A 27,560-nucleotide genomic window follows, 5' to 3' on the forward strand; every position below is an offset into this window, starting at 1 on the left:
ATTGTGGATTTTAGTATTTCCATCTACTTTGCAACTCGATACACTCACCTCTGTGAGGTCTCCAGAGATTCCCCCCCTCCCTTTTTTTTTTTTTTTTTCTCTTTTCCTCTTTTTAAAGATCACTAAACAAACTTGAAGCACCACTGACCAGCCACACGGTAGCAGCTACGAACTGCATTTGTAAAATGTCAGCGGTGACTCCATTCCTGAAGTTGACTTCTCCTGCTGCCAAATGAAGGCGAACTGAAAAGGTGGAAATAATCATAGAAATGATGCTAGTCCATAAACAAGCTTACAGCCTCATTAGTATAGCGGGAGGCTCCGCTGGGTGATTTATGCTTGTTTTGCTGATGCCATGAGGAAATGCCATAGGGCAACTTTAGCCAGCTGCTAATGGTTTCTGACAGCTTCTTAGCAACTAGTGCAAGCAACGCCATGGCGTTTGCTAGTGACAGAAACCGAAAATGTCATATTATCTGCCCATGTGTCACGAAGTCTGTGTGGCAATTAACTAGTAGGCCAGTGACTGAGGGGCCACAGGCTCTTCAAAATGGCCCGTGGCTATTCAGGGGGCAGGCGCATCACTCGCGTTTACGCTGCACATATGCATGGCCGTATGCACGATCCGCATCACGTTCCCTCCACCTCGGTCACCGATGAGTTTGGTCCACGCGGATCCTTTGTCCATGGAGAAACTCCAGCTCGCTTTCTCTTTAGGCACGGTCTGACATTATCAGAGGAATTGCAAGTAATCTGTCTTGATATGATGGTTGGAAATGGCACTTTAATTGGCAATACCTGATTCTCTGGTTTTGAGCGCTGGATCCGAAGGTGCTAGCTGTTTTTCTGCTCGCTCGCAAATTAGTCTAAAAGGATTTAAGATCACTGAAGCAGACTCGTTGCCTGTCAAATTGCTGGGAGCACAGCGACTCTGCACAGCAACTAGACGCTATTTAAAAAAAAACCTGGAGCCTGTAAGGAGCAGGAGGAGAGCCCAGGCTCCGCGCGCCCGTTCCCCAGCGAGCAAAACCAGGCGCTATATGTCAAACTGTCAAACCTTTCAGCGTGGCCATTTGCCCTTTCAAATAATATTTAAGAATTGTTTTTACACAATTTTTTATAGGCCATGGTCTAGTGAAAGAGGCCAACCAACAAAGAAAGGAATTTGTACTATAATTCGTCCGTGGACGATTTCTTGCCAGACCTGGGCCAGTCCCCATGGAGCGAGGCAGGTGACCTGTGGCAGCTCCCCGGCTGTCAGGGAGCTCCGATTTCAAACGCCCTCGACTCCAGCGTCCCAGAGTTGCCTATTTAAGCACACCCAGGCATTTAGGCCGCGCTATCTTGTTCCTTTCAAGAAAGGATAAAGTGGCATTTATCGTATTCAGCCCTGCTGAATGGATCAGGCCGGCCGTGCCAGCGGGGGCTCCTCTCACTGCATCCCCCTCCCCACCACCATCGCCTCCTACAACTTCCCTTCCCCTCCCACTCCCCTCAAAATCAGAGGCAGAAGCAGCAAAGGGCAAACGAGTTTAGAGCAGCTTCTCGAGTGGGTAATGCTCCTTTGCCCCTGCTGATCTGTTATAAACTTTTGTTGGCAAAATAGGTGCTTCTGGAAAGCAGCTTGGCACATGTGCTCGCCCTCAGTGGCCATGGTCATTGCAGGAGTTAAGGGGCGATTCAGAGCCTCCTCCTGAGGCACTGAAATTAAATGTCATCACCCTGCGATGTTGGAAAGGCAGGCAGCATGGCATAGCTGGGCAACTTTCAGCCACTCCAGCTCCCAAATCCACCCACAGACCCCAACCACAGAAGCTGCCCAGATGCAACATAAACAGTCCCAATCTCAAGGCAGGGATGTTTCAGAAAGGTTGGAAATTTAGATGTCCCAAAAACCCCAGTCCTTTGCTCGACCACAAAATCCGTGCCTTTGCACGTATCTCTTTAGACTAACATCCCTGAATGATTTTAAGTGACTAGAAATCTCAGTGGCAAAGTGCCAAATATAGCTTTACTACCAGTACCTTCACCAGACGCAACAGGTTATTTCTCACTGCATGTAGCCCTGTCCTAGGATCAAATCTGTATCTGGAGTACAAATATTTTTTATATCAAAGAAAAACATACTATTCTTAAAAACCCTGCTGCCCACACCTCTGCCACAAGATTTGAGAGAGGTTTTGGGGTCCGCTGTTCAATTTTCTGGGAGGGGGCGAGAGGAGGGCACCGGCTTTGCTGAGGTCCACCAAACCACGTGATGAACAGCAACTTCCAGCTTTTACAATCCACTTCTAGATAAGCATCTAAATCCACTGCTTTAAGGAGTTCATGGAGAAAAATGTGAAAGGCATACCCAGAAGCCCTTGGAAAGACCCAGACCAACTTTTAAGTGGAGTGACTAAATCAGTGTCCTCTAAAAGCTCCCTATGTTGAACTTACTTTTACATTTCCAAATGTCTCCTGTTAAAAGCAGCTTCTGCCTCCTAGAAGAACTTCACGGTTTGCACTTACTTTTCCATTTAATAAGCTAATATAATTTAAATATGTGCTTTGTTTGAAAAAAAAGCTATTGACTTCTGTAGTAGACTTGCAATGGTTTTGGCGCTATGAACTGAAACACCTAATATGATGTCCCAAAGTTTGTGGGCTTTTCAAGAGTGTGATTTTTTTTAAAAAAAAAAAAGCATTTAGATACAAGTTCCTCAAATTCCTGCTTCCACTAGCATGAGAAATCCCACATTATCGAAGCCAAATGTTTAACTTTTACTGTCCATCCACAGCTCTGTTGGTTCCTTTCTCTTTTAAGACCTCCAGAAAGCCAAATCTCTTTAGTAACCCTTCCAGGTAAGTGGAAAGCAGGATTCATTAGTAACTTTAAGAAACATAATGTATTAGAGAGATTTTAAGTGCCAAATTACATTCCTTAACCTTTCTTCAGTGCTAATTTAGATTAACTAATATAATTTCTATACCTTTATCTATGTTATTCCTTACAGAAACACATCTCCAGTTTGCTGGAAACCCACATATCCACCATGTTGACTTTTTGCTGAGCAAAACCAGGCCTGTGTGCAAAATGTAATTTTCCTATAAGGTACAAAATGATGAACTCTCAAAAAGCAGGATGCAACAAATAGTTTTTGGGTAAAACAAGAGCAGGAGAGAAGGAATCTGCCACAACCTCCTGTTCACAGGACTTAAAACAAGGATCGCCATTTCAGACCACCAGCATTGAATGGATTTGGGCAATGAAAAAAGAATATAGAGTTTTTGGGGTTTTTGCTTTGGTTTTGTTTCTTTTTATTTGTTTCTGACACAACAAGTTCCAACTTGGCAAAGGAACGTGGTGAGAAAAATCACACCCAAATGACTCTGGCATGATCCAGTGTGGCTAATATTCACGTCCACAAGTATATGAGGACAAGTTCACTACTCAGAAACAATCATTCCTCCTTACAGCAAGGTGGGGAAGGAGACTGGCTGAGCAGCACAGGGGGTTGAGCGCTCAGATATGCCAGGAGAGAGCTGGAAGGCACTGGCATAGTTTGGGGATGCAGGCCCAGCTGGTAATCCAAGTTGTACCTATTTGTTAGGCAGAACTAGAAGTTTTGACAAGAAAAGGCCTGTGAGTTTAGACGACTTCCCCAAAATGTATTATTTTAAAATTTACACACACACAGACGCACATATATATATTGTATATGCAACATTAACCCACTGTGACTACTCTCAACACACCCATGTCCAAAAAAGGCGCAGGACCTGAGGATGGGGCTACCAGCAAAAAGGTACTTCAGGAAGCTTAAAGTAACTGTGCAATTTCTTTATCAGGAAAAAACCATTTTCTATTAGTTTGGATCCATGATTAGTCAGATGCGATGGAAGCACCCACTCCAGGAGCTCCTGAGGTCAATGGCAATCATCTCAGCACACCCAATAGCCTACAGAACAGCCCCAAAAATGATTTACAGTGATGATGTAGGTCTGCTTGTGAATTTAAACATGGTGTTCATGAGGGGCCAATTTTTTTTTCCTTATTCCTTAAGGAAAAAGCCTTCTTAATAAAAAGTTAATGAGGAACAACAAGGTTGAAATTGAGCATTACAAGGAACAAATACTGTGTGTTTGGGTTTGCACGCATCTCTTAAGGAGATGCGATGCAAGTTTCATGCAAGGATTCAGACCATGACATAAACTGTAGGAGGCTGTCAGTCACAGATAGGATCCATATTTACAAGACACTAAAGGAAACAGTTACAAAAATATCCTACACAAATATTCATAGATGGAGTAACCTGGACAAGTATAAATCACACTCTGGCATTTGACAAATTTTCAAAGTTTTTTCTTGAATCGTTGTACTTTGTTCTTTAGAGACAGGAGCACCTTTTTCTAGTAACTCGATCCTCCTTTTTTGACTTGAATTCCCTTCAGGCAAGCAATGAGCAAATTAGCTGTCTACGCAAAGAGTAAAAACGGCATTGATGAATAGGGGGGGGGGGAAACCCCCACAGATTTTACTCATTTTCATTTGTTCAGCAGCTGAAATGAAGGAAACCTCTTCTCCTGCACAACACAGAACTTCTTAATGGCATTCAGAAAACTCTGCTATTATGGGTAAGTGGAGCGATATTTTTGCAGCCATCCATCTATGCACCAAAAGAAATATTCAAAAGAAAGTAATTTATTGTATGGGAAGAAAACAACTTTCTGTTGCCAGCAACAGAAGTTTACTTTGAGCAGTTGTAAGCAAATACCCTATAGAAAAGTATTTGGTAAACAGAAAAAACATTCTGCTTTAACCAAAAGTTTTGGGTTTTTTTCCCCTACTCTAAAAGCCAGCATGACAACCCTACCACTTCTTGGGAAAAGCTGTATTTCAGTCATTCTCTCATTTTGTTCAAATATAGTTCATTTTTTGAAACCTATTCTCTCCAATCTCAGCAGGAGACCTGGCTCTCCCAACTAAAGGTCCCACCAGTTGCATTCTCTATGAGAAGTCAACTGCATACGGCTGAGACACGGGTAAATCCACCGTTGGATTTGGTCAGACTTACTCCCTTGCAAAGCAGGAGCACACGAAGCAGCAGGAGGAGTGTAGGACTGCTCAGCCATGGGGGAAATATGCCCAACTAATACCCCAAATGGCCATGAGGTCAACTTCTGTAAATCTCTATAGCTCCTTAACAACTGGTTCTATCTTTGTGTTTATCCAGCTCCTAAGACACTTGACTCTTGGACTGAGCACAAGGAGCTATAAGAGGCTCAAAGCAAAGATCAGAAGCATATTACGTATAAACCAAGGGACACATTATCTGTAGAAACAGTTTATTACAGTGGAGCATTTAAATAGGCTTCCTTCCCTAAACACAGCTAAATTGCTCTAGGCCCTGACTGCATGCCTGCTCCAGAGGAGATGATGCTGTAGATATAATGTTTTACAACAGCAGATATGCACCAGAACCTTGACACTCTCCAAATCATTCAAAATTACTTCTTCCATTAAAAAAAGTTTTTAAAAACATTAATTGTTGGGAAAGACAAACCAAAATGCTTGGGATTGTTGAACCAAACTAAAGCATTTTATTTTGGGCCAATTCAAGACCAACCAATGCTGACCCAAGTTGCAGTATGCCCTGCAGAAGCTATAGTTCAGACACTGTTTGCCCCAAATCCTCTTTTGCAGGGCTGGATCCCATATGTCACAGGAGTCATATAACTATAATGAATGTGAGAGAATTAGTCTAGCTGCGGCTCAGGCAAGTCAGGATTCATGACTTACCAAGCCCACGTGAGGTATTTCTAATTGGAAGCCCCTAAGTGGTTTGTGTCAAGTGAAAAATTCTTGCTGATACACAATGTATTTTCTTCTACTCCTGTCACCCATTTTAAGTTAGCATCAAACCCAATAAATTATTATTTTCTCTGTCCCTAGTCCATCAGTAACATCTGACAATGAAAACCAAGACACGACTGAAAGAAAACGAACATTAAACTTCACTTTGCATGACATGGTGGCAACACATACTCTATTTCCCCACAAACAACAGTCACTTTGCAACTGCAAAAGGCAGAATTAAAAGGCATGAGAATAAAATGCCCCCATCTCATCTACCTTTCCTCTTCTGACAGTAACAACATCTCAGCTGCCATTGCCAATGTTTCAAAAAACATCCATCATCTCATACAACCTTATAAAGATCCACTTGCTGCAGCCATTATTCCAGCAAATCACCACCACTGAACCCTCTTGACTGGGCAACTAGCAAAAAGATGTCTGGCTTTGAAGTTAAGGCACAAATTAATTATTTCTTCATACTTAAAACAAGAGGAAGATAATTTTGATTTGTTATGGAGAGTTAATCTAAAAACCCTTCTGAGACAGCCTGGTGGTTCCCTATGCAGGACCCTGTATCTCACACCTATGGAAAGGAGAGCAGAGAAGAGGACTGACCACGTCCACCTAGAAGAACCATTTCCACAAGTTGTCTCTGAGGTCTGATGGAAATTAGATACCTGTGTGGTGGTCTAAACTACTGGGCAGAGCAGGGCAGAATGACAGGGACTTGGGAATCTTCCAGTACCTGGGCTCCATATGAACAGGGCAGGAGTTGGACCCAATACACTTATGCTCCTCTTTTCTAAGCAACTGTTAGAAATCTTTGCAATTATGACTGAATAGATGGTATTTGGACTGCCCAGTGAGTTTCCTCTCCTCACCCTACCCTAGGGCTGCCTGGGACACTCAGAAGAAGCCTGCTTCACTCCCCAAAGACAAAACTTTATGTTACCATGCACGTAATCAGCTCAGAAAAACCCACCTTAATTACAAAAAATGCAACCCTCTGTCAGACCTCTTAAGTGAAGGGCGTAGACAAAAGTAATAATGCTTTTCTTGTGCTGTCTCCACTACTCCTTGCTGCCTGTTGTTCTAAATCTACAGCTCTTGTTCTTCCAGCAAAAGCTGGTCACTCTGGAGAGCCCATGACAATAGCGGAAGGCTGCTTCTCGGGAAGGGGGTGCAGAAACCAAAAGGAGATAAGTAGATTTGCAAGAGCCAAGCTCACACAAAATTTTCTTCCACTTGACTGTCCCTCTCCAACACAAAAGGCAACTCTGCTCTGATGAGGTGGTGTTAAAAAAGACCACAATGGGAAAGACAAACCTGAAGTCGGGCTTTAGAACGAAGGACCGGTGGCGTTGGCAGGCAGGCATGCTGCTGCCACTTGCATGGCTCCCACTGCCCTCTGCTCGGCATGGCGAGCAGAAGACGGGTGCTTTCAGAAGTCATCTCCCATCGCCCTGCCTGCGGCTCATGTGGGCAGCACCCAGTAGAGAGTGGCACTAGAGATGGAGGGCACTCATGGGTGTCATTCTGCACCAACTGAAGCACACCTGCTAGTGGTAGCAAGGCTAAACTTCGCTCAGGCTCATCCACACTGGGGTTAGAAAGCTCCAATTTGGGTAGGGCACAGCAGCTGTTGCTTGAGAAGAGAGCTGCTCGCTCTGCCCAGATTCCCCTTGCTCTACACAGCTGGGAGGGATCAAGCGATAATCACCATGGTGCTCAGGCCAACAAACTCCCCTTCTGATACAAACACTTTCCCCCAAAAAGTGGAATTTACTTTCTCACCTCTTCTAACCCTGGGTGTGCCACCCCTGGGTGTGGGGAGGTGGGGTGGCACCAAGGGGCAGGTGGGGGTACAACCCCTGCACATCCAGGCAGCTGGTGTGAATCCAGCCCCTGTGGCAGAGCCAGGAAACTCAGAGGGCTTGGAGAGCCCTTCAGAGAAATAACGGTGATGGGGAGGTCTTGACCCTGCTCCTCATGGTCAGGCACTGGCCGCCAGGCTCAGCACCGAAGCTGAACTCCCTTCATGGCCCTCCCTGGGGCACAGAGGCACTGACAGCCCTTTCAGACGCTTCAATCCTACTAAGTTAGCATGTCCCCTTCGGCTTCAGCTTAATATATTCATGTCACTGCTATGTTTTTGGTTTCCTGCAACTTTCTGTCACAGCTTCTGGTGTTTTGCTGCTTGTTTTACAGTGCAGTTATAGGTTAGAGTGTGGGTTTTTTTCCAAATTAAAATAAACAACAAACCCAAATGCAAATCATCCAGGAACAAACAGATGTCAGAGAGTTCAAAACATGCAATGAAGGTGAAAGCAAAGTCAGATCAATGCTGGACACTTAAAAACTTCCCCTGAATATCACCTACAGGTGCACGCGCACCTTATTTTTACCTCTTTCATCTTCTATCACTACATATTCCTAGACAGCAGCTACCTAGGATTACCTTGAATAGGCAAACTGATAGGAGGAAAGGGAAAATCTTCCAGCGCACTCCAGAATTGCAGTATTATTTATGTCACTACATGTAGTGGCATCAACGTCCCAGCTGCGAGAGGGATGAAGGATGGGAAGGAGGCAACTTGGCCATTTCCAGTTCCTCTCTTTGCAATAAGAGTGTTTAACCAAAATCCCACAGAAATCTCAAAGCAAAGCTGGGTCGTAGCAAAAAGCCATCCAGTGTCTTAAAAAAAAAAAAGAAACAAAATGCAAACATCCTTCAAAAAGCAAGTCAAAAAGATTTCTGGTGTTTCTTTTTCAATTCACAGCATTTGTCATTATCTCTAATAGCAACAGTAGTAGGAATGGATAGAAAGCAAAACCTGCCTGCTTTAATAATTTCATGTACTTTAAATGACATGAATGAGTAACCAAGGAAGTTAAAGAAAACCTCAGGTTCTGGCAGGCTAAAAACCACAGGCATCAGCTTCCCCATGGCAGGTATAGACCACATGGAAGAATACTCTTGCTTTTCTGCTGAAACAACCTCATCCTTGTTGAAAGGGCTGAGGACCTTGTCTCACCCCTTCCACCCACTGGTGATGGAAGAGGACTCTCACCTGCCCAGCTCACCACTTGATCTGTCTCCTCCTGAGGCAGCTTGGCAGTGCCTACAAAGTCACCAGCTTCACCTTCAAAATGGTTCTGCCAAATATTCTGTTGCTCAGATGGTACCCTCGCAGTTGAGGTTACCAAGAAATATATTTCTACTGTGTACCCCAGCTTTCTTGCCTGAACTTTCAAGACATGCTTCTCAACTGATATGTGAGGACACACCACACACATGCAGACAGCCAATGATGCTCCTGCTTAAAACACCAGCAATGTCTCCATGCCCCTCCTGTGCATGCAGTTGTCAAATAGAAGGGTTTTATAGGCACCAGTTGCCACGCAAAGAAAAAGACTGACTTTTCTAAGCATCCTGTAAATGCCGGGAAAAGCGAATAATAGAGAGGAAATGGAAGGAGCAACCTGGAAAGGAGAAGGGAAAAACAGGAGACCTTGGCTCAAAGGAAAGAGTTGACCACACTCTTAGGCCTGCCTTCATCTATAGAAGATGTTTGCTTTTATTAATCTCGGAAAAAATGTGGTGCGTGAGCTAAGTCAGCCCCCAGGCAGATTTAACTTGGGTGACCTGAACTTACTCTGCAGATCACCATAGGTCTCTCTGACCTTGGCAGTGACACAAGGATCATATTTTCTTGTGGATAAATTACTCTGGAATAATTCTGCCAATGTATTAGGCATAAATAGCCTTTTATTTAGATTGGGCAAATACGTTCTCTCTTTCTGCCTCTCACCTCCCCAGACAAAATCTTTTTATTAGGATAAGTAAAACCCCACCCTTCATTAAGGTCTGAGTACACATCTCGAGAGCCAGACAGAAGCTTGGATGCTTCATGCTCATGTCAATGTATTTTCTGACACTACCTTCAGCAAGATGCATTTTAGACTTAACTGGTAGGATCTGTTGCTTTTGATTGGAGTGGTCAGCCTGCATATGTTCAGATGAATATACAACTATCTTCAGACACAAAGGAGGGGGAATATATAGGTTGATAGTTCAGCTTTGATCTCCAGAACAGAAAATACGATCCTTGACGTACATCCACACGTAAGTGAAGAGTAGCTCCACTAAAACCAGCCAAGTTGCATTGAGATAAGCAAAAAAAAAAAAAAAAAAAAAAAAAGAAAAAAAATCACATCTCAGCCTTGCAGAAAATTGACCAATTTGGAAGGAACAGGTAAACAGTGTGTTCTTGGACAAAAGTCAGCACAGTTTGAATGATGCAGACCTTTCCGTTCAAGAGTTGCACTGGTTTTTGCGTGTGTCTGGTCACTTGAGGTCACACCGCAGAGCTCTGAGGCTCTGCAGAAGCCCTGCATGCTTCCTCCTCATGACGGAGGTAGCTAAAGTGGCTATTAAAATCAGTTGTTATTCTGATGCCACCTGATTCTTAATTGCTGAAGAAATGGGGACTGAAACCACAGAAAGGGCCTTCTGGCACTGGCTAAGGAAGTATCCGTTTCTGAGGTCAGAATAACATCCCTTAAAAATATGAATCAGAGTGGTCCTTTCATGCTGCATCTTGATAAAGGCAAGCAAAATATTAGCAGACTATTTTGATGAAGATCAGGATAATTTAGTAATCTATCTATATATATAGACACAAACTCAGACGTGCATAAAAAGGAAAGAAAATACTTGCAAATCTGTATTCAAATTATCCTGCGACAGTCAAATAAATCCTAGTAAATACTATTTCCAGTTTTCCCCATCACTCTGAATGAGTCTCTTCTAATAAACTCCTCACATGTTGAGCAGAATGGAAACACAGTTTTCCAACTCTTTGTGAACTGCTTTCTTCATACATACACAACTTTTGCTGTATGGCTGGCTACTTACAACTTGGAGGTAAGTGTCTCTGTCTTAAGACTGGGTCACCAGGGCTTCTCAGGCAGAAGAGGAAGTCTCCAGTCACAGACCTGCACTCTTTCCCATTGTAGTGCTGTCACAATAATCACTGATGCCAAAACTGGCAATTCTCTTGAGAATGGAAAACTCTTTTACAAATATCTGCCAATTATCTGAACAGTCACCAACAATGCCAGCCTCTGAACCACTGCTAATCACACTGCCGTTTTCTATGCAAAACAACTTTGAGTTTTGTCATTTATTTTAACCGCCTGACCAGCTCCACCTGCAATTCGTGGTTTAGGTGGATGAGAAGGGGAAACAGAGATTTTCATCTATAATCACTACTTAAAATTCAAAGTCCAGCTAAAAAGCATTCTCACCTATACTTTATTTAACAGTTTCTATGGAAAAGACTTTGACATAACCACCATATTTACAATGAATATGATCTCAAGTGACCTGAAGAAGGAAAAATAGACCCAGAGAGGGCAATACACTCTTGCCTGTAAGACCACGTGGAGGCTCTCCCTTACATTCACCTCTTACCAGCCCAGAAGACTTTCTGCACATTCGAGGTTGCACATGAACCTCATATTCAAAGGCATGCAAGGAGAGGCTCAGGACAGCAGGTGCTGTATACATTATCTTAAAGATGACATGAGTTGTAAATAAGGAGGTCTCAGTCTCAAAGCAGTCAATGAACATGCCGGAAAGCCCAACTTTCCAAGGCACTGCAGGGATCTGTGCAGGTTATGACTCTTGCAGGGCAAGCAGAACAGCTCGCAAGGAATCCACCTCCTCCGGGACATCCCTGGAAGCACCTCACTCAGCTCCCTACCCGGGTTTACCCTGGAGAGCCATCCCTCAAGATCCCAGATAAGGCCTGCTGACAAGGTGCTGAATGAAAGCCCGCACTGCCGCTGCCAGTAACTTGCCCTCCCTCCACGCCTGCAAACCTCCAGCACTCGAAACCCAGCACCATCCCCAGCCTTTTCACTCACAGCTTCCCAAGGAACCAAACCCTGAATTTAATGTTTCTGGGGCACAGCAGGGTCACGGTGCACAATCCGGATATATTTTTCAGAACAGCGTCCAAGTGGACTTGCTCATTTTCAATATGAAAATAACAGTTCTATATTCTGCATAGAAATTATTTTAAAAAAAACCCTCCACCTCATCTACTAGTGAGGATTGCTACAAATATAACTACAAAATGAAGCAGACAAATGAGCATTTTTGAATGCATATTAGTGCGCTTAAATGGACCGAATGTGCACCCTTGCTACTTTGGAGTGGAAGTAGGTTTAACTCTGGTTTTACATCTAAAAGCAGACAAGGAAGGTGCATGGAGAGAAGTCCCAACAGCTGCAGTGCCAGCAGCCAAAGGACCTCATGCCCAAACAGCACAACAAAGCAAAGCCCTGAGTTGTTTTGAGTATGGCCATTCCTACCACATCAACTCGGCAATAGGCTTCATTTCACGGCTTCGCTCATGGAGCCTTTCATCTCAGGAAAGACCTCAATGCTGTTTAGTTGGAAGTTGAGCAAAGCATTGCTACCAAGTTTCACAAGCCCCATCCGTCAGGTTTTATATTTAAGTTCCCAGCTCCCAGAGTCACGTGAAAACCTTCCACCCAAACCACACACACGTTGATGAAGCAAGAAACCTCCGGATGGCAGAGAAAGCCTGAAACCTGTCCTCCCAAGAGGTAGGCATGGAAATACAGACACTGCCCCCCCCAAGTAATATTAAATACATATATAGATCTCTTTTTCTATGAATGCCAAGATTTTTGAACACTTCAGATTAGTGATATAGGTCAGCAAAGACAATGAGTATTGTGAGATGCTCAGGCCAGTGTGCTCAGGAGCTGCAGAGGACAAAGCCTCCCTCACACTTGCAACGTCTGAGCCCACTCCTCTAATCTTCAGTGGTACAAAATGCTTTATTCTGCTTCTCCACACAGAGCAAACATTTCCTTCCTAAAGAAACGACAAGTTTTAGCACAGATTCATCTCTCCTTACTCTAAGCATTTAAGTGTCTGAGCGAGGTGATAAGTCCTCCGTGAGTCCCGCCACAGTCAATGGAGAGAAAAAGAAACTCTCTGGAGGGAAATTCAGGATTGAGATGACTACAAGAATATGCGCTCTATTAGCTTTGAATACTGCACAGAACAATAAAAACTTACAAGCAGCAAGGCTATTGCAAGGAAACTATGGCTAATGAAGGCTGAATATGCCCATCTCTGTTTCTAAACAAGATCTGGACTTCAGGGCCCCTTCTAAAATTACTCAGGATGGAAAGGCTGAATTTAGCTCTCATCCATCACCTTATCATGAGGATACAACCTCATGTTTCCTGCCTGGGAATATGGGAAAATGCAAAATTTTACCTCTTATCATCAAATCAGAATTAATTTCTTCTTCCTATTTTGCCTTACTTGAGGGGAAAAAAAAGCCCTCCTTGATAGATAGCTAAATTTATGTCTTACCAAACTGAATTTAATGCAAGAAACAGGAAGCTTTTACTTGGAAACTGGAATTTCAAGCACTCAGTGGCAAACAATGAACCGGAGAGATAAAGATGCAATGGCAATGGTAGGGGACAGACCTGCCAAGCTTCCTGCCCACACTGACTCAAGAGCATGTGTCCTACCATGATAGGGACTGGCCCCACTGCTTGCTTTTATTTTGGTAATTGGTATTTGTTCCTGTGAAAACCCCTATAAAAACAAGTCAGAAGACCAGACAATAGTAGACCCGCCATCTCTTATAGCCAGATCTTTTACTTAACACTTTAGCAAAAGATGTAATCAGCGGATCTTTGTCCATTTATACAATTCTCTCTGCTGCGACAAGGATTGTATTACACTCTCCAGCACCCGCCAGATCAGAGTATCCAGCCTTCCCCATCACTTCAAGAGATTGATCTGATACTTGAAAGCACATTTGCTATTATCTACTCCAGCCCTTTGGAAATGACATTACACAGATATGGGGGGCAGGCAAATATTGCCATTCTTTTATTATTCCTGCTGTTCCCTTGCTTGTAATATCTGAGAAGTTCCCAGGTCAATGGGATTACTTTATCTTCCTCCCCCTTCCTTTATCTCCTCCCTCACCCCACAGGTATCCATGTCCAAATGGGACACTTCAGCAGGGGGTTTGCTTGACCCGGGTCACTCGAAGGTCAGGCTTTTCACCACTTGCTAATGCAAAGCTTCCCCCCAGCCCTCCAAAGCTTCCCCCCAGACCTCCACAGCCCTCTGAAGCCCAGGGGTCTGGGGCACCCCCTCCCCATGCACCCCTCTCCTGGCTGCGGGTGCAGATGGAGAAGGCAAATGCTCCTCGGTGAAGCTACAGAAGCAAAATCCTCCCTGTATGGAAACTGGAACATGTTTTGTGTTTTTAAATAAACAAAGCAAAAGGAGAAGCTCCTGAAAAATCAGCTCAGCAGAGAGTTTATTCCTGTACTAAACTTGAAGGATGGGAGGCTTAACTAGTTAGGAGCAACTTGGACTATATTTTTGCCTACCGGAACAAAGATCAATTTTTATTTAGATTGATTTTAAGATTTACATGCAAGAAATGTATACAATTGGATCAAATATATACTAAAACAAATTGTTGACTCCCATGAAAGCCAATAAAACCAAAACAAATTTCACAGATCTCATCCACCAGCATTTGAGATTTGTTTTATTTCATTATTTTGTATACATTTACAGAGCAGAAATTTGCTTAACTCTTTTCCACTTTTCTTTTACTGAAACAATAAGACTCTCTGCAGAATATTTTCTACTTGAATATTATCACCAGGATAGCATATGGCAAACTAGCAGCAGGCAGTTTATCTTCATCCTCTTTGTCAGCTAAAATTAGCACAATGCTTTTGCAACAGTGTATGATGTATTCAGACCAGTACGATATACCTAATACAACTTCAGATCCATCCCTGGCTAACCTCCAATATTCAAGTAAATTGATTGCTAATTTTAACTCAGTATTAATATGTTTATCAACTTGAGAGGCACTTTTAAGTTTAATACTGTCATTTCACTTCCACCAATTGCAACAGTAAATAAAACTTGTGTATTAGTAACACATAGAATTTCAATTCATCTCTATGAGGCAATTCTAATTTATATTGAAACATTATATATGGAAAGCCATGCTGCAAAATTGCATAATTGTGCATACCCTTCTTTTCAGTGATACGATATAATTAATCGTGGTGAAGAGCTGATACACCCATATTATGACTAACATGCTCCTCCTGCTGCAGCCTGCATTCCTGCAGACTGTTAGCTGGTTACTTTATTGGGATTAAATTCAACCAAGTCACCGACTTTATTTGGATTAAATTAAAACAAGTCACCAACTTTACGTTTCTTGGCGATGTGGCTACACGAGCCCTCTCTGCTCACCAGTCTGCTGTTCAACCTGGTAAATTATGGCCACCTCAGGGGTTTTTCAGCTGGATTAAATATGTGGTGAGACACTAATGTTAGCACCATTTGCTAATTTGTTTCTTGTAGCTGTAATGCCAAGGAATTTAGCACAACACTCTTTCTAAAGAAAATATGAAAGGTCCTGAAAAACCACTGTACTTCACAAGGGTGGTTGTTTTACCACCTTTCTCTCCAGGTTCACAGAATAAAAATGTATAATAGTGGGAGGTAGTCACATCCAAGCATGTATATGAACAAACACACACACAAACTATAAATATTTATACACTGACATTCAAATATTTTGTGGCTCAGTCTGCTCACCAACTGACAAAACAGCCCCCTGCTTTACCTACAGCCCATCACCAAACTGCAACACAGCACCGAGTCTGTCTGATAGTCATACTGAATTAATTCTTGCTTTTACACAGCCAGCCACACACAGAATTTGCATGGGTTACTCCAGACAGATACAGAAAAAAGAAAATGGGCAGAATCCTGCACCAAAGCCTCTCCTAGGGCATCCTCACTGCCACAGCCAGGCACAGGAGAGGATAAATAGGAGATGCTTTATTAAGTGGGGAAGGGAGGAGGCATGAGCATAACGTTTCAACCCCACTTTGTTTCCTCTTTTCCACCACCTGCAATTTGCCTGCATCTTATCCCCGACTCTTTAGCAAGAGGTTGCTCCACTCTGATGTTAGAGCACCCTGAAAGAAACTTAAACACAATTTTGAATGATAACACTTTATTTCAAGCAGTTCATTTAATACTGCCCACATTATCTCTCTCCCCTGCTGTACAAAGGCAGCCGATGCAGAAGTGCATGTGCTACAAGCCAGGGCCCCAAGCAGGAACACCACGGTGGGGTTTCTCCCTCAGCGCTGTGCTGGGGAGGGAGGAGATCCTCTTGGCACAGCAAGGAGAGTAACAAAAGGTTCTCCACCCTACAAACCTTGCTCCCATGACCTTCACTTGCTGACCAGACAGAGCTAAGATACGCCTTCTTCTGAAGTCCATAGGGACGCTACAGACTCCAGAATATTTTTAGCATGCATCCATGTGACACTAACTGCTATTCAGAGAGCTGGGGGAAGATTTAAGAATCAGTTAGGTTACGTCCACCACCTTTACCTCTTTTCTGAGGGCATAATTGGTGCCTCCTAGTAGATCTTCTCCTGCCCTTCTGCAAAGGACAAATTTACAGCCCTGAGACAACACACAGCATTCAGGGTTACAAGAGCCATCGCTCTCCTTGTGGCACAGGATCAGCCATAGAAAAACAAAGGACTATGGGACAAGTAGTTGAAAAGGCTACCCCTGCTATATTTTTATTTACTTATATGATGTTTCTTCTTTCCAACACCTCCACATCATGCCTCTGCACCAAGCAACTACACAAAACTGTCTGCAAACTCTGTGTGAGATTTTCAGCACTCATGAGGAAGAAAATAAAAAATAAAATATATAAATAAATATACATACATAGATATATACATAATCCATGGCTACTAGATGCCAGAGATACCACCTGGCAATGAGGAAGTTCCTAAGCCACAGAGTGCCAGAGGGTGGCAGAGGGCCCTGGGGAGATAATGCTTGCCCTGATGTGACACTGCTCCCACGGCATGTCATGGGCCTGGCCAAGCTCTCCCCTGTCCTTTCCCACCTCCCAAGCCCTACTAGCAAAAGTTTAAGCATGCCAAACCCAAGATGCAGAGGCTACATGGAGGAGGCATCATGGCTAAAGAGAGATGAGCCAGAAAGGCAGAACGTTTTACCAACGACACCCTCATTCAGAGACCCGCCAGAGTAGCGTCAGGCATTTGCTTAGTCACAGTCCTGCGATCCCATACCAGCTCAGGGAGAAGAGACATCGGGCCTCTCCCTCTGGTATTTCACATGGCACTGACTAGTGGGTCACCAGGCCAGCGAGAAGCAGTCCCCGATGAATTATACGGTGACAGGTGGCTCCACTGCCGCCGAAAGCCGCAGGGGCTGCCCCGATCGCTCAGTGAAGGTCCCCATCCCATTCATGAATTTAAAAATAAAAAATAAAAGCCCATGTGCATCAATGTGCTTAGAAAAAATGATGTCAGCATCTTACAGCGTTGATCCTATTAATTAATCCCTTGAAGAATGCCCCCTCGCCCACAAACATATAATGTAATGCCAGCTTAATCTTACCTAAAAAAAATACAATGCAATACGATTACTAGTCTGACTGCTAACTGTTACAGCACTGCTTAATCCTGCACTTCGGTGCTTTAACAAGCTCCTACAATACTGTACTGAGTTTATCAGAGCAGTTGCCGAGACAAGAAGGACTTATGTTTTAAACGATATAATTCCACCTTCTTTTGCGGTCTTTACACGTTATGTTTATACAATGACTTCCATCCCACACTATCTCAAAGCCTATTGCCTGTTCCTGTTTCCATTGAAGTCTTCCTTTCAAGTTTTATATTGGAGCAGGATTAGAAAAATATTTATTTCTTCTTCATTTCTAATCATAAACTAAAGGGGGGTTATAGCAGCAAGATCTGCTGGGGCAGGAGGCTCATCCCTGTCATCCCCCGAATGCAGCTGAAAAGGGCAACACCAAACTGGCCCCTTCCTCCCCAAAAATTGCAAGGGAACCCACCTGGGATCCAGCCCCAAAAACCAGGTATAAACATGACCTATGAAATTATTGTCGCCCCATCCCTGCAATAACTTTGTCTTTGTTCCCAGGCTACTGTCCCACCGGTACGGCTCCACTCCGGCAACACGTACCCGCAGCCACACATTTCCCAGTCTTCACTGGTTATAGACATATTAAGCTTCCCATGGAACAGGAGAAGAAAGCTCTGCTCCCTCCCTGTAATTATCAAATCAGCCCGAAAATGAGGAAGAATTGAGAATCCTCATTATAGCACATCATAAAACACGGCGAGGTCTCGCGCTCGCCGTATGTTATTGGCGCAGACTGCCAACAAAACTTTACAAAGAGCACAGGAATTCATGTTTGCAGAGATATTAAAGTCATAAAAGGGGAAATTTGTATTTTATTTTCCCACAGCCTAAATGAAGGTGAACCAAGCAAATTTGGCAAAGAGCGCTAGTCAGATGCCATTTCCCACAGCAGCGTGGTATTTTCCTCTGGGAATAAAACATTTTCCTTCAACTACTGTTTATAACTCTTATCAGTTCAACAGCAATAGAGCCATCAAGTCCAATATCTTGTGGAAAAAAGTCAAGGTCAACAAGTACTTGCATTTTCGTTTATCTTTAGCTGCAATTGCTACTGACATTCAATTGGGTAATAAACATGAGGACTGTCAAATGCTCTCAGCAAACAGGTGATCCAAAAGCTATCAGAGAGAAAGAGGCTACCGCCAGGTAATCAAACAATTCTGTTGCAACAATTATGATTTGAGTGCATTCATTTACAGAAGCAATCACCTGTCAAATTTGAATGAATAGCATCAAACCATTCCCACCACGGGGGTAATAAGGGCGAGAAAGTACAAACTATGTCTACTTTCTTCCCAACAAAAGCATGCCAGCATTAGCAAGAGCCATCAAAAAAAGGATAAATAAATAATCCGGTATCTTATTTCATTAATTGAATTTTTAAAAATTATTTTAACATAAAAGCTAGAGATCAGTCCAAGTAGCTTGATCTCATGTCTGTCTCTCCCAGGAGCAATAATGGGTGTTTAGGAAAACTGCATAGAAAGGGGGGGTAAACACAAGCGGCTGTGCCATGGCTCTGACAATCAGCACTTGGGCAGCTTCCTGAGCCAGTGGTTGCATCTGGACCAGAGTTTTTAATAGCTACAGAAGGACCTATTTTTCCATGAATTGGTCTAATCGCTTTTTGTCCCTTGCTGACCTCCAGAGCACACGGTAGCAATAAATTTAACCCAACACGTAGAACATTTTTGTTTGTTTTAAACCTGCTAATGCTCTGGAAAGCTCCTGTGCCATGAACACCCACCCTTAGTTCTTGCATTATGGGACAAGCACCCACTTTCTCTGTACACAACTCATTATTTTAAAGACTTCTCTTCCAACCTTAATCATCCCTTTTTTTTTTTTTTTATACTTCCAGCATTTCACGTGAAAGGCAGGAAAATGATTTACGCTAAGCAACCTGATGGCACACCCTGTTGCATCACCAATCCAGAAACACTGCATGTTTACGGGTTTATACTCATTGCGATAAAATGTTTCTCAAAAGTGGAGGCCACCTCAGGAACATGACTTTGCTTTTTAAACCTCCAATTTAAAGAGGTCAGTGATGCACACCTCAGAGTCACACTTTGCCCACATTAGATAGCGAAAGATTCAGCTGTAGCCACCAGGAGCTGGAGAGGCAAATGGGGATAGAGCTGGAGCCTTCAAGATGGAAAGCATATGGGCCATATAGGAAGGTCATTGGCTTCAATGAGCCACTGCAACCTAAAGGAGCACGCCCAGGATGTGTAGGGGAAAAAAAACCCCACCAGAATAAAGCAACAATTTTTCTAAATGAAATCATATCAGTAATCTTCAAAACACAAGACTCAGGTACTGCGAAAAAGGGGTATCTTGGACACCGAAAACTTCAAACTTGTTTCTACAACTACTTGCAACCAAACCTCTCTTTGCCCCATCCAAGGAGGAAAGCAAGATGCCCTTCAGTCCTACACCTGCGTTTTTAGGTAACAGCCCAAGATGTGATTTAGCAATGTGGTATTTTCCACTGCCATGCCCTCCTCAGCGTATTCAAGATCTTGTCCTTGGTAACACACCCAGGGCCATGCAGACACCCTTTAGGGCCTGCAAATGCCCTGTACTGCTGACAGGATGCTCAGTTCAGGGTCAGGGCCATGTTCTTACATAGACATCTATGTATACATAGACTCGTGCACAGCCACACAGATGTTTAATGGGCTAGACATTGCTAAGTTTAGAAAGACTTGCCAAGAAAATAATAAAAAAAAAGGACTCCAGCACATGAATTTTGCTGCTTGATTACAGATGGGCCGAGAAGTCAGGAATATTTGTATTTCCATAGCCACTTTAAAGGTAAACAGTTCCCAAAGACTTTTTCCCTCCTTTCGCTCTGCCAATGAAGGCAATAGCTTCAGCCCGAAGGATCTGCCTCCTGACATGACTGCCTCTCTGCTCCCCTCCTAGCTGAAAGCTTTTCCTAAGCAAAGACTGAAAGTCACATTAAACCGTGCTGAAATGGTTATGCTCGTTTTGAACTGCTTATTATCTCTGGGGGCTGACCTGAAAAACAAGTTGGTACTCAGACAGAGAAATTCAGGTTTCCCCTGAAAGGCAAATGGGAGGAAGGAAGGGTTTTTACAAGGAAAAGAATTCGTTTACGACTATGTTACCCACAATTTAGGCAAAACAAGCAACATTTATAAGTATTTAAGTTAGCTTTGCCAAAGTGGAAAGAAAAATGCCTGTTAATAACAGACATTTGGAGCTAATGTGAACGATTAAAATAAATCCTGACACCGGGAATAGATTGATGCTCAAATCACGACAAGTGAGGACTCTCTCCCATGCACCATACTGGAAGCGTAACCCTGCCTAGCTGAGGCACGGAGACTTAACGCCGCCGAAATCTAACTTTAACAGCTGAATCAGGCTGATGAGACCAAGAAAAAAAAAAAAAAAAAAACAAACCAGAAGGAGGAAAAAAACAGTTTCACGCCCTCCGGCTTTAGAGCAGAATGATAAATTGACATCGTGTTGTTATGAGCATAATCCTCAACTACTCAATCACTGTTAAAAAATAAAACATGATTCTGGGGAGATAAAAAATAATTAATGCTGGAGCTGCTGAAGAATATGCACCTACACGAAGAGTTTCAAATAAATATGGGGTTGTTTTAAATCTTGTATCTCATCTCAAAGGAAGAGGGCACAGGTCCTCATGCTGATTTAAAGAAAACCGAGCACTACCCACTTGATGGAAAAGCAAGAAAAGAAAAGGGGATGGCAGAGCCTCAGCAGAAAACTGATACCACTTCGTTTCCAAACAAGCCTATTACGCTTAATTCAGGATTCACAATACATAAAGCGCCAGAAAAAATACTGGGAGCAGCCCCTGTTGACTAATGCCCTGTCTTTTCCAATCGAGGGTCACATCTAGTCTAACCGATCGCATGATAATGGCATCAAAAAAGGTCAATCAAAGACAAGCCGAAGCTTCCACTGCCTGGCTGACCTTCGGAGCTTGTGACAAATTGCTATCAGTCAATGTCAACTAATGACAGCGGCTCTTTGGCTAATCAATTGTTCTAAAAATGATCAAGAAAACTACTCGTAGGACAGCTCATTTTCACATCAATGCCTGTGAAGTATGAAAAGCTCATTTTTTTTTGAGTTTTTAATAAGCTCATAAGTAAAGCAGTTACTTGGTAACAGGGGTCACCTTAGTGAAAAGACAGAACCTTTGTCTGCCTTTTACATATTCTTTTATTACCATATTATAGTAAAAATATGCCATGCCATTACTATGCCAGAGGGCTACATAATAAAGTAGGTAATACTTCATACTTTTTTTTTTTTGGAGATAAATACTTCTGTGGTTTAGGTGCCTCTGTTTGGATGTAAATAATTGTCGATATACTCTCCACATATTTAAATGCAAAGCAATCACCACCAGCACGCAGGTGATGTGCCCGCTCATTACTCACCCAAACTTCACGTGGCAGAGCCGGTCGCGAAAGCCACGCTGCAAAATCCAGCAGTGCTGCCGGGTAGTTAAGGTCTAACAGCAGCTATTTTGTTCTTAAACCCACCCACCCCGTGCAAGCGCAACTTATTCTGACTATTTCCGACAGAATTCACGTTTGGTAGGAAAACCGCACGCTCCGAAACCCCCGAAGCCCTGCAAAAGCAAACAGACGTTTCCGCCCTGGAAGGATTCCGCATGTAAAAGCCAACATGGAAATGCACACAGGCTTGGGCTGTGGGACATATATCACAAACCTCCCCGTATAGCAAAGGGGTGGCTGCGTACTGGTCCATCCCTTCACCCTGTCTACCTCTCCCAGCATCATCTTCCGGCACTTCTCAAAGCCTCACAGCCAGGCCATGCTCGAATCCACATTCATGCATTAAATATTACAAAAACAACAAATCCACACTGGTTTAAGGCTTCAGAAGTGCAGGCACAATTATGCTTTGCTTTTCTATAAGGAGAGCATTAGGCGAAGTACATCACAGGGCATCGCATCACAAGAAGCCTCTTGAGAAGATGCTGCGTTGAGAGGGAACAAGGAGCCATCATTCAAGCATGGCACCGCTTTTTACCAGGGTTTACCTCTTCACTTGGGTGACTCCCACCCATGGCACCTGTACTGCCAAAAAGGATTTACCCCAAGGAAAACACCCCTCGCCAACCCAAGGACCCCCAAAACAATCCCCCGCCTCACCACAGAGAAGGCCGGGGTGGGAGGGGGGGGTGTGTGAAGCGCTAAACAAGAAACATTAAAACTTTTGTTTTCATCGGAGAAACTGCAAAGTGACAGCAGTTTCAGGTTACACCCTAAACCTGACTTGCTATGGTAGTTTTTCAAATTAAAATATCTTCTGTGGCCTCAGCCACTCTCAAGCCGTCCATAGGCAAGAAAGAAAGGAGGCAGGGCAGCACTTAAGCTCAGCCATAATTGGAAGTATGTGAAAAATGAAGTGTCAGTTCGGTCAATAAAGGGCAAAGGTGAAGGGGAACTGCAGCCCAAACTCGGTGCGAAATGTGCTCATTAAGACACCCAATCCGCGGGCTCCTGCCCACCTATCCCATTAGTCATCGGCCATCTGACCGCTTCAAATGCCTTGCCTCCCCGCTCTTATTACTTTTCTTCTCCCATGTTAAAAAAAAAAAAAAAAGGCAAGCTGGTATATAAATCCTTGCTCAGTCATCTGGAACATAATGTGGCCCTTCTCTCCCCCTCCACTCAGCTCTGCTGCCTGCCTTCGCAGCCTCCAAACAACTGCCTTGAGATTCCCAGCAATAATAAACGCGATTGCCTTTTTGCCTATCGGTTGCCCAAACTCCTACAAAAGCCTGAAAAAAACCCATTGCAGCCATTGATACATTTTTATAAAGAAATATCACCACTTTCTATTCCCGGCTTGAAAGAGCAACAATTATTTGGAGGTTAAAAAAATGTTTTGAACCCAGGCTGGGGCTTGCACAAAAAAAAAAAGGGAAAGAAACAATACACATAAATAGGAGACACTGATGGATTATTTTTCTTTTAAGCTGTGTAGGAGAGCTAAACATGCGAATTAAAGAGCCCCACTCTGGATTAAAAGTGACTGTACCAGGGCTTCCAGGGCTTTGTTCAGCATCCTCCTGGCCTGGCCATTTGAAAAACAAACAAAATAGATCTGTTAATACCCCAAACAGGAATCTTTTAAAGTTAGAATACGCAATAAGATAAAAGAGTGTTGCCGTGAACTCAGCATCACCTGCCTGTACCTAAGAACTTACTTCTCTTTTTTTTTAATGGAATATAGCAAGTTATTCCTCCACTGTGTAAATTCACATCTCTGCACCTTTTGGAGACAGACCTCCAAAGGCCCTCCACAATAAGTTCGGAGCAACAGAAAAACAGCTGAGGAAACTTTTTCATAATATTATTCTGCATTCCTGTACTATAACTATCCCCTACGATGACACAATACCAGGCCTTTATAAAAGGCTGTGTCAACGTGCTATGCAATAACATATCCTGCTGTTCAGTGGCACGAGACCTCAGAACAGCTCCCTAGCAGTTAAATATGGATTTCTATAATAGATCAAAGCAGCTGGGAGTCATTACTATTTACTAAGTAAATATATTTACATGTTAAAAAAGACTTTAAAATGTTTACAGGAAAGAGCATCTCTCCCCTGTTTCCAAACGTAATCATTCGATCTGTGTTGTGCATAGGGACATAAATAGGTTAAAAATGCACTTTGTGTGCATTAAAAGCAGTTATGAACCAGGTAAAGAAGCAAAAAGTCCAAAAATAGACCTTATAGTAGACTGGGTTAAAGACTAAGGGAGAGAAGTCTTGCTGAGGGGCTTAAGCTCTCCAGTTTGTGTGACTCTCTGAAAATGCAAAGCTCACATTCACATCCTTGTGATACCTTCAGCCAGGTTGAAAACCCAGCCCAGAAGGTGCTTTTACCTACCCCGACAGGGGAAGTAGGTTGTGGGAACAACCTAAAAATAGACAGTTTTAGAGGGTTATATTTCTGGTGATTAGATTTGGGGTTTTTTAAATGGCAAACGCGCTCTTGACAGATGGAACCAAAAGGAACTTTTACAAACTCCTAAAAATAGGGAAGCCGATAATACACTGAATATATGTCATGCAACACATGCATCTTGAGTTAACTCCTGTGCTCACAAGCATGAACGTGCGGATCCCCAGCCTTTCGCTGCCACCCCTCCGCAGCACCCGGCTGCTCTGGCAGTGCCATGCCGGCTGCTTCTGCTGCCAAGAAAAGCATCCAGCAGAGGTGAATATGTGAGTTTGACCACAGTGTTGCCACTCCTCTCGTCAGGCCACAGAAGAAAAGCCTCCAAATCACGGCATTTTGAACTTAGATGTAGTTGGGCAGAGGCAGAATATTTGCTACCTTTTTATTCTCCTTCCTTTTGGTCATTCAGGATCATATTTTTTGACTTCTTCCCCATGCAGGAAGGCTAAACCCACGCTTTCTTTACACAAGGGGTATATGCAGGCATGTGTGTACTTAAACAAATGAGATTCCCCCATAATCTCAACCTTTAGAGGGCTTTGAGCAAACAAGACATAAAGCAAGGCTCAGAAAGACCACCACTACACTTCCCATATCCCCGTTCCTCTAAAAAAAGGCCATTTCCATAGGTGACAAGTGGCCTGAGGGCAAGTCTTACTAACAGAGATCCCCTGGACAGAGTCTCCTTTCCAAAACTCCTTTCCCAAACTTGACCTGAGAGCTCCAGTTAGCAAATTCCCACTTTTTTAACTCATTTCCTAAAGTTTTAATGCAACGAGGCTTCTTCACAAAACATCTATCAAGCACTGGCAGCAATTCCAGCCTCAATAAAGCCTACTCTGGGATTTGGGTAAAAGTTTCAGAACCAGCTAAAGCATCGCTTATAAGTCTTTCTGTGGATATTTAATAGGACCTAAGATCTAAAGACACTTTAGAAAACACTTCCTGACCAAGCTTATAGCATACACCTTGCTAGGAGCCGACCAGGATGGCAATGATAAAACATCAGATACAACTGGCACTCCAGACTAATAAAATGCCACATTTAGGAGACAATGAAGCCTTAAAATCTTAAAAAGTACACCAGGAACCGAGTAGCTCAATTTCCAGAGGGCTCAAGAGGTTTAGGAGCATGCTGGCAAGCCTCCCCGCAGATGTTTTGTCCATGAACATATACACATCAACACGCACACATCCAATAAAAGAACAGCCCTATCTGAGTACAAAAAGCCCCTCCAAACACCATGTTTTAGTTCAAAGCCTATTTTTGCAGCAGCTTTTTCACCCTTAAAAACCCGTGGATTCAAAGTTTGCTCCAAAAACAAGGAGCTCTAATGAACACGTTGACACCACTTCAACTATAGCATTGTGAACAGCACCACTAGAATATATACGTATACATACTTGAAAGAAAAAAGGCCCCCTGAATTTATGTTGCATATCATTTTCCAGTAAAAGTCAGAGGTCAGAAGGTTACCAGTTTCTGCCTCAGCTCTGCAACAGTTTACTATTCCAGGCCCCATTTTTACTAGGCTATACTTGCGATGAAGTCAGCAACTTTTCTTTAAACAATAAAGTGTCTCAAATACTTAAAATTCTATAAAGAGATGTTATTCACCATGTACGTTAGGTCCATGTGTATAAAAAATTAAAATATACTGGTTTAGTTTAAAAACTAATCTTGTTAAATGCAGACTTTGCAATGCTAATCAGTACTGTTCAACCTTTTTTTGGAAACACAATTCCTTTGTTGTCTAACAGCACTTGAATGAAACATGATCATAAAACCAGATTTAAAAGTATATACCTATTGTGAGTTCAGAGTCAACTTCAATAAAGCACTCTCTTTTATATTCAGATTAAGGATCGTTTTTAAATTTTAATTGCATTAAATTAACACTAAATCCACGCAGTTGGTCTCTTCAGAAAAAGTGTGAGGCATTTAAACAGCTTCTCAGAAAAACCCAGAATTTCAGCGTTTTAGACTTCAGAGCTTCTATGACAGCACTAATTATTTGTAGTATGTCCCACTTCAATTGCACCAAGCTCATTTCATACTTGTCCTGTTAAATCAGTTACTCTGTTTGGCTTGGCACTCAAAGAAAACATTTTTGCATTCAAGTAAATTGGTATTGAGGAAAAAAAAGTAAATAAAAGCACTGCTCAGGACTTTGTAAAACGGGCCAGCTAACATCTCTTCTTTATATGCATCTTTCGATGGCATCTTTGAAATATTAGCGTGCATTTCTGCAATCTTAATTACATTTGCTTTTGAAGATTTCATCTTTTAGCCCATTTGAATGAAACAAAAAAAAACCCCTTCTCATTGCTTATTTTTATTAAGCATACTGCAAATTTGGTACATATGTTGCTCTAACATGTGCCTGCTGGCAGGGTCGAAGAAATAAAGATGCCAATCCTTTTACTAGGAGGAGATGGAAAAAAAAAAGTGTCAAAAAAAAAGGAAGATAGACCTTTCTCAGCACAAACCCCCTAGTACTTGAGCACATTGCAACATCGGAAAGAGAGCAACCAGTCCCTGAACACATCAGTGACCGCTCGACAGCTAAGAAAGCATGAGGACTCCGTTCCTACCTTGCTCACTGCTGTTGTCCCCGCTGTGTGATGTGTGTCCCCCACTGGAGGGCCCAGGGGTTCCCCCAGAGCGCGTTGATGCCGTGTCATCATGGTCTCTGTTCCAGGAGGGCTGCGGGACAAAAAGAAAAAAAAGTTAAAACCTGAGATAGGGAAGAAGTGCCCCGTTCGCGTGCTCCCGGGCGAGCAGCACCCATGCCCAGACCCGCAGGAAAAGCCTGGCAAATACATCCCACAAATTGCTCCTTCTTTCCACATAGCCAGATCGCCGCTCCCCGGCAAAAATAATACACTCTGGAATATGTTTACCATCTAAATAATCCCAAGCTTTATTACCATAGAAAACAGAAACATTCCCGGCAAGGCGGGGAGAGCCAGAGGAGAGCCAGAGAGCGAATCGCTGGCACTGGGCTCCAACTATATTTTTAGCATCCGCAAACCCTCTGGCGTAACAGCCTGCTAACTCCGCAAAGGCAAAATGAGAGCGGTGGTCGAGA

General features: G+C 43.1%; 1 protein-coding gene across 3 annotated transcripts in view; it reads right to left on the minus strand.

The window, feature by feature from the left end:
• Nucleotides 1-27,560, minus strand: part of MEIS1 (Meis homeobox 1) — a 109,394-nt gene that overhangs the window by 54,717 nt on the left and 27,117 nt on the right. For all 3 annotated transcript variants that reach the window (XM_074817279.1, XM_074817276.1, XM_074817277.1), the window contains exon 7: nucleotides 27,064-27,175. In XM_074817279.1, the coding sequence (XP_074673380.1) occupies nucleotides 27,064-27,175 (112 nt within the window). The remainder of the gene's footprint in view (nucleotides 1-27,063; nucleotides 27,176-27,560) is intronic.

The sequence above is a fragment of the Strix aluco genome, chromosome 3 (assembly GCF_031877795.1).
Source record: "Strix aluco isolate bStrAlu1 chromosome 3, bStrAlu1.hap1, whole genome shotgun sequence".
In the NCBI taxonomy this organism is placed as follows: domain Eukaryota; kingdom Metazoa; phylum Chordata; class Aves; order Strigiformes; family Strigidae; genus Strix; species Strix aluco.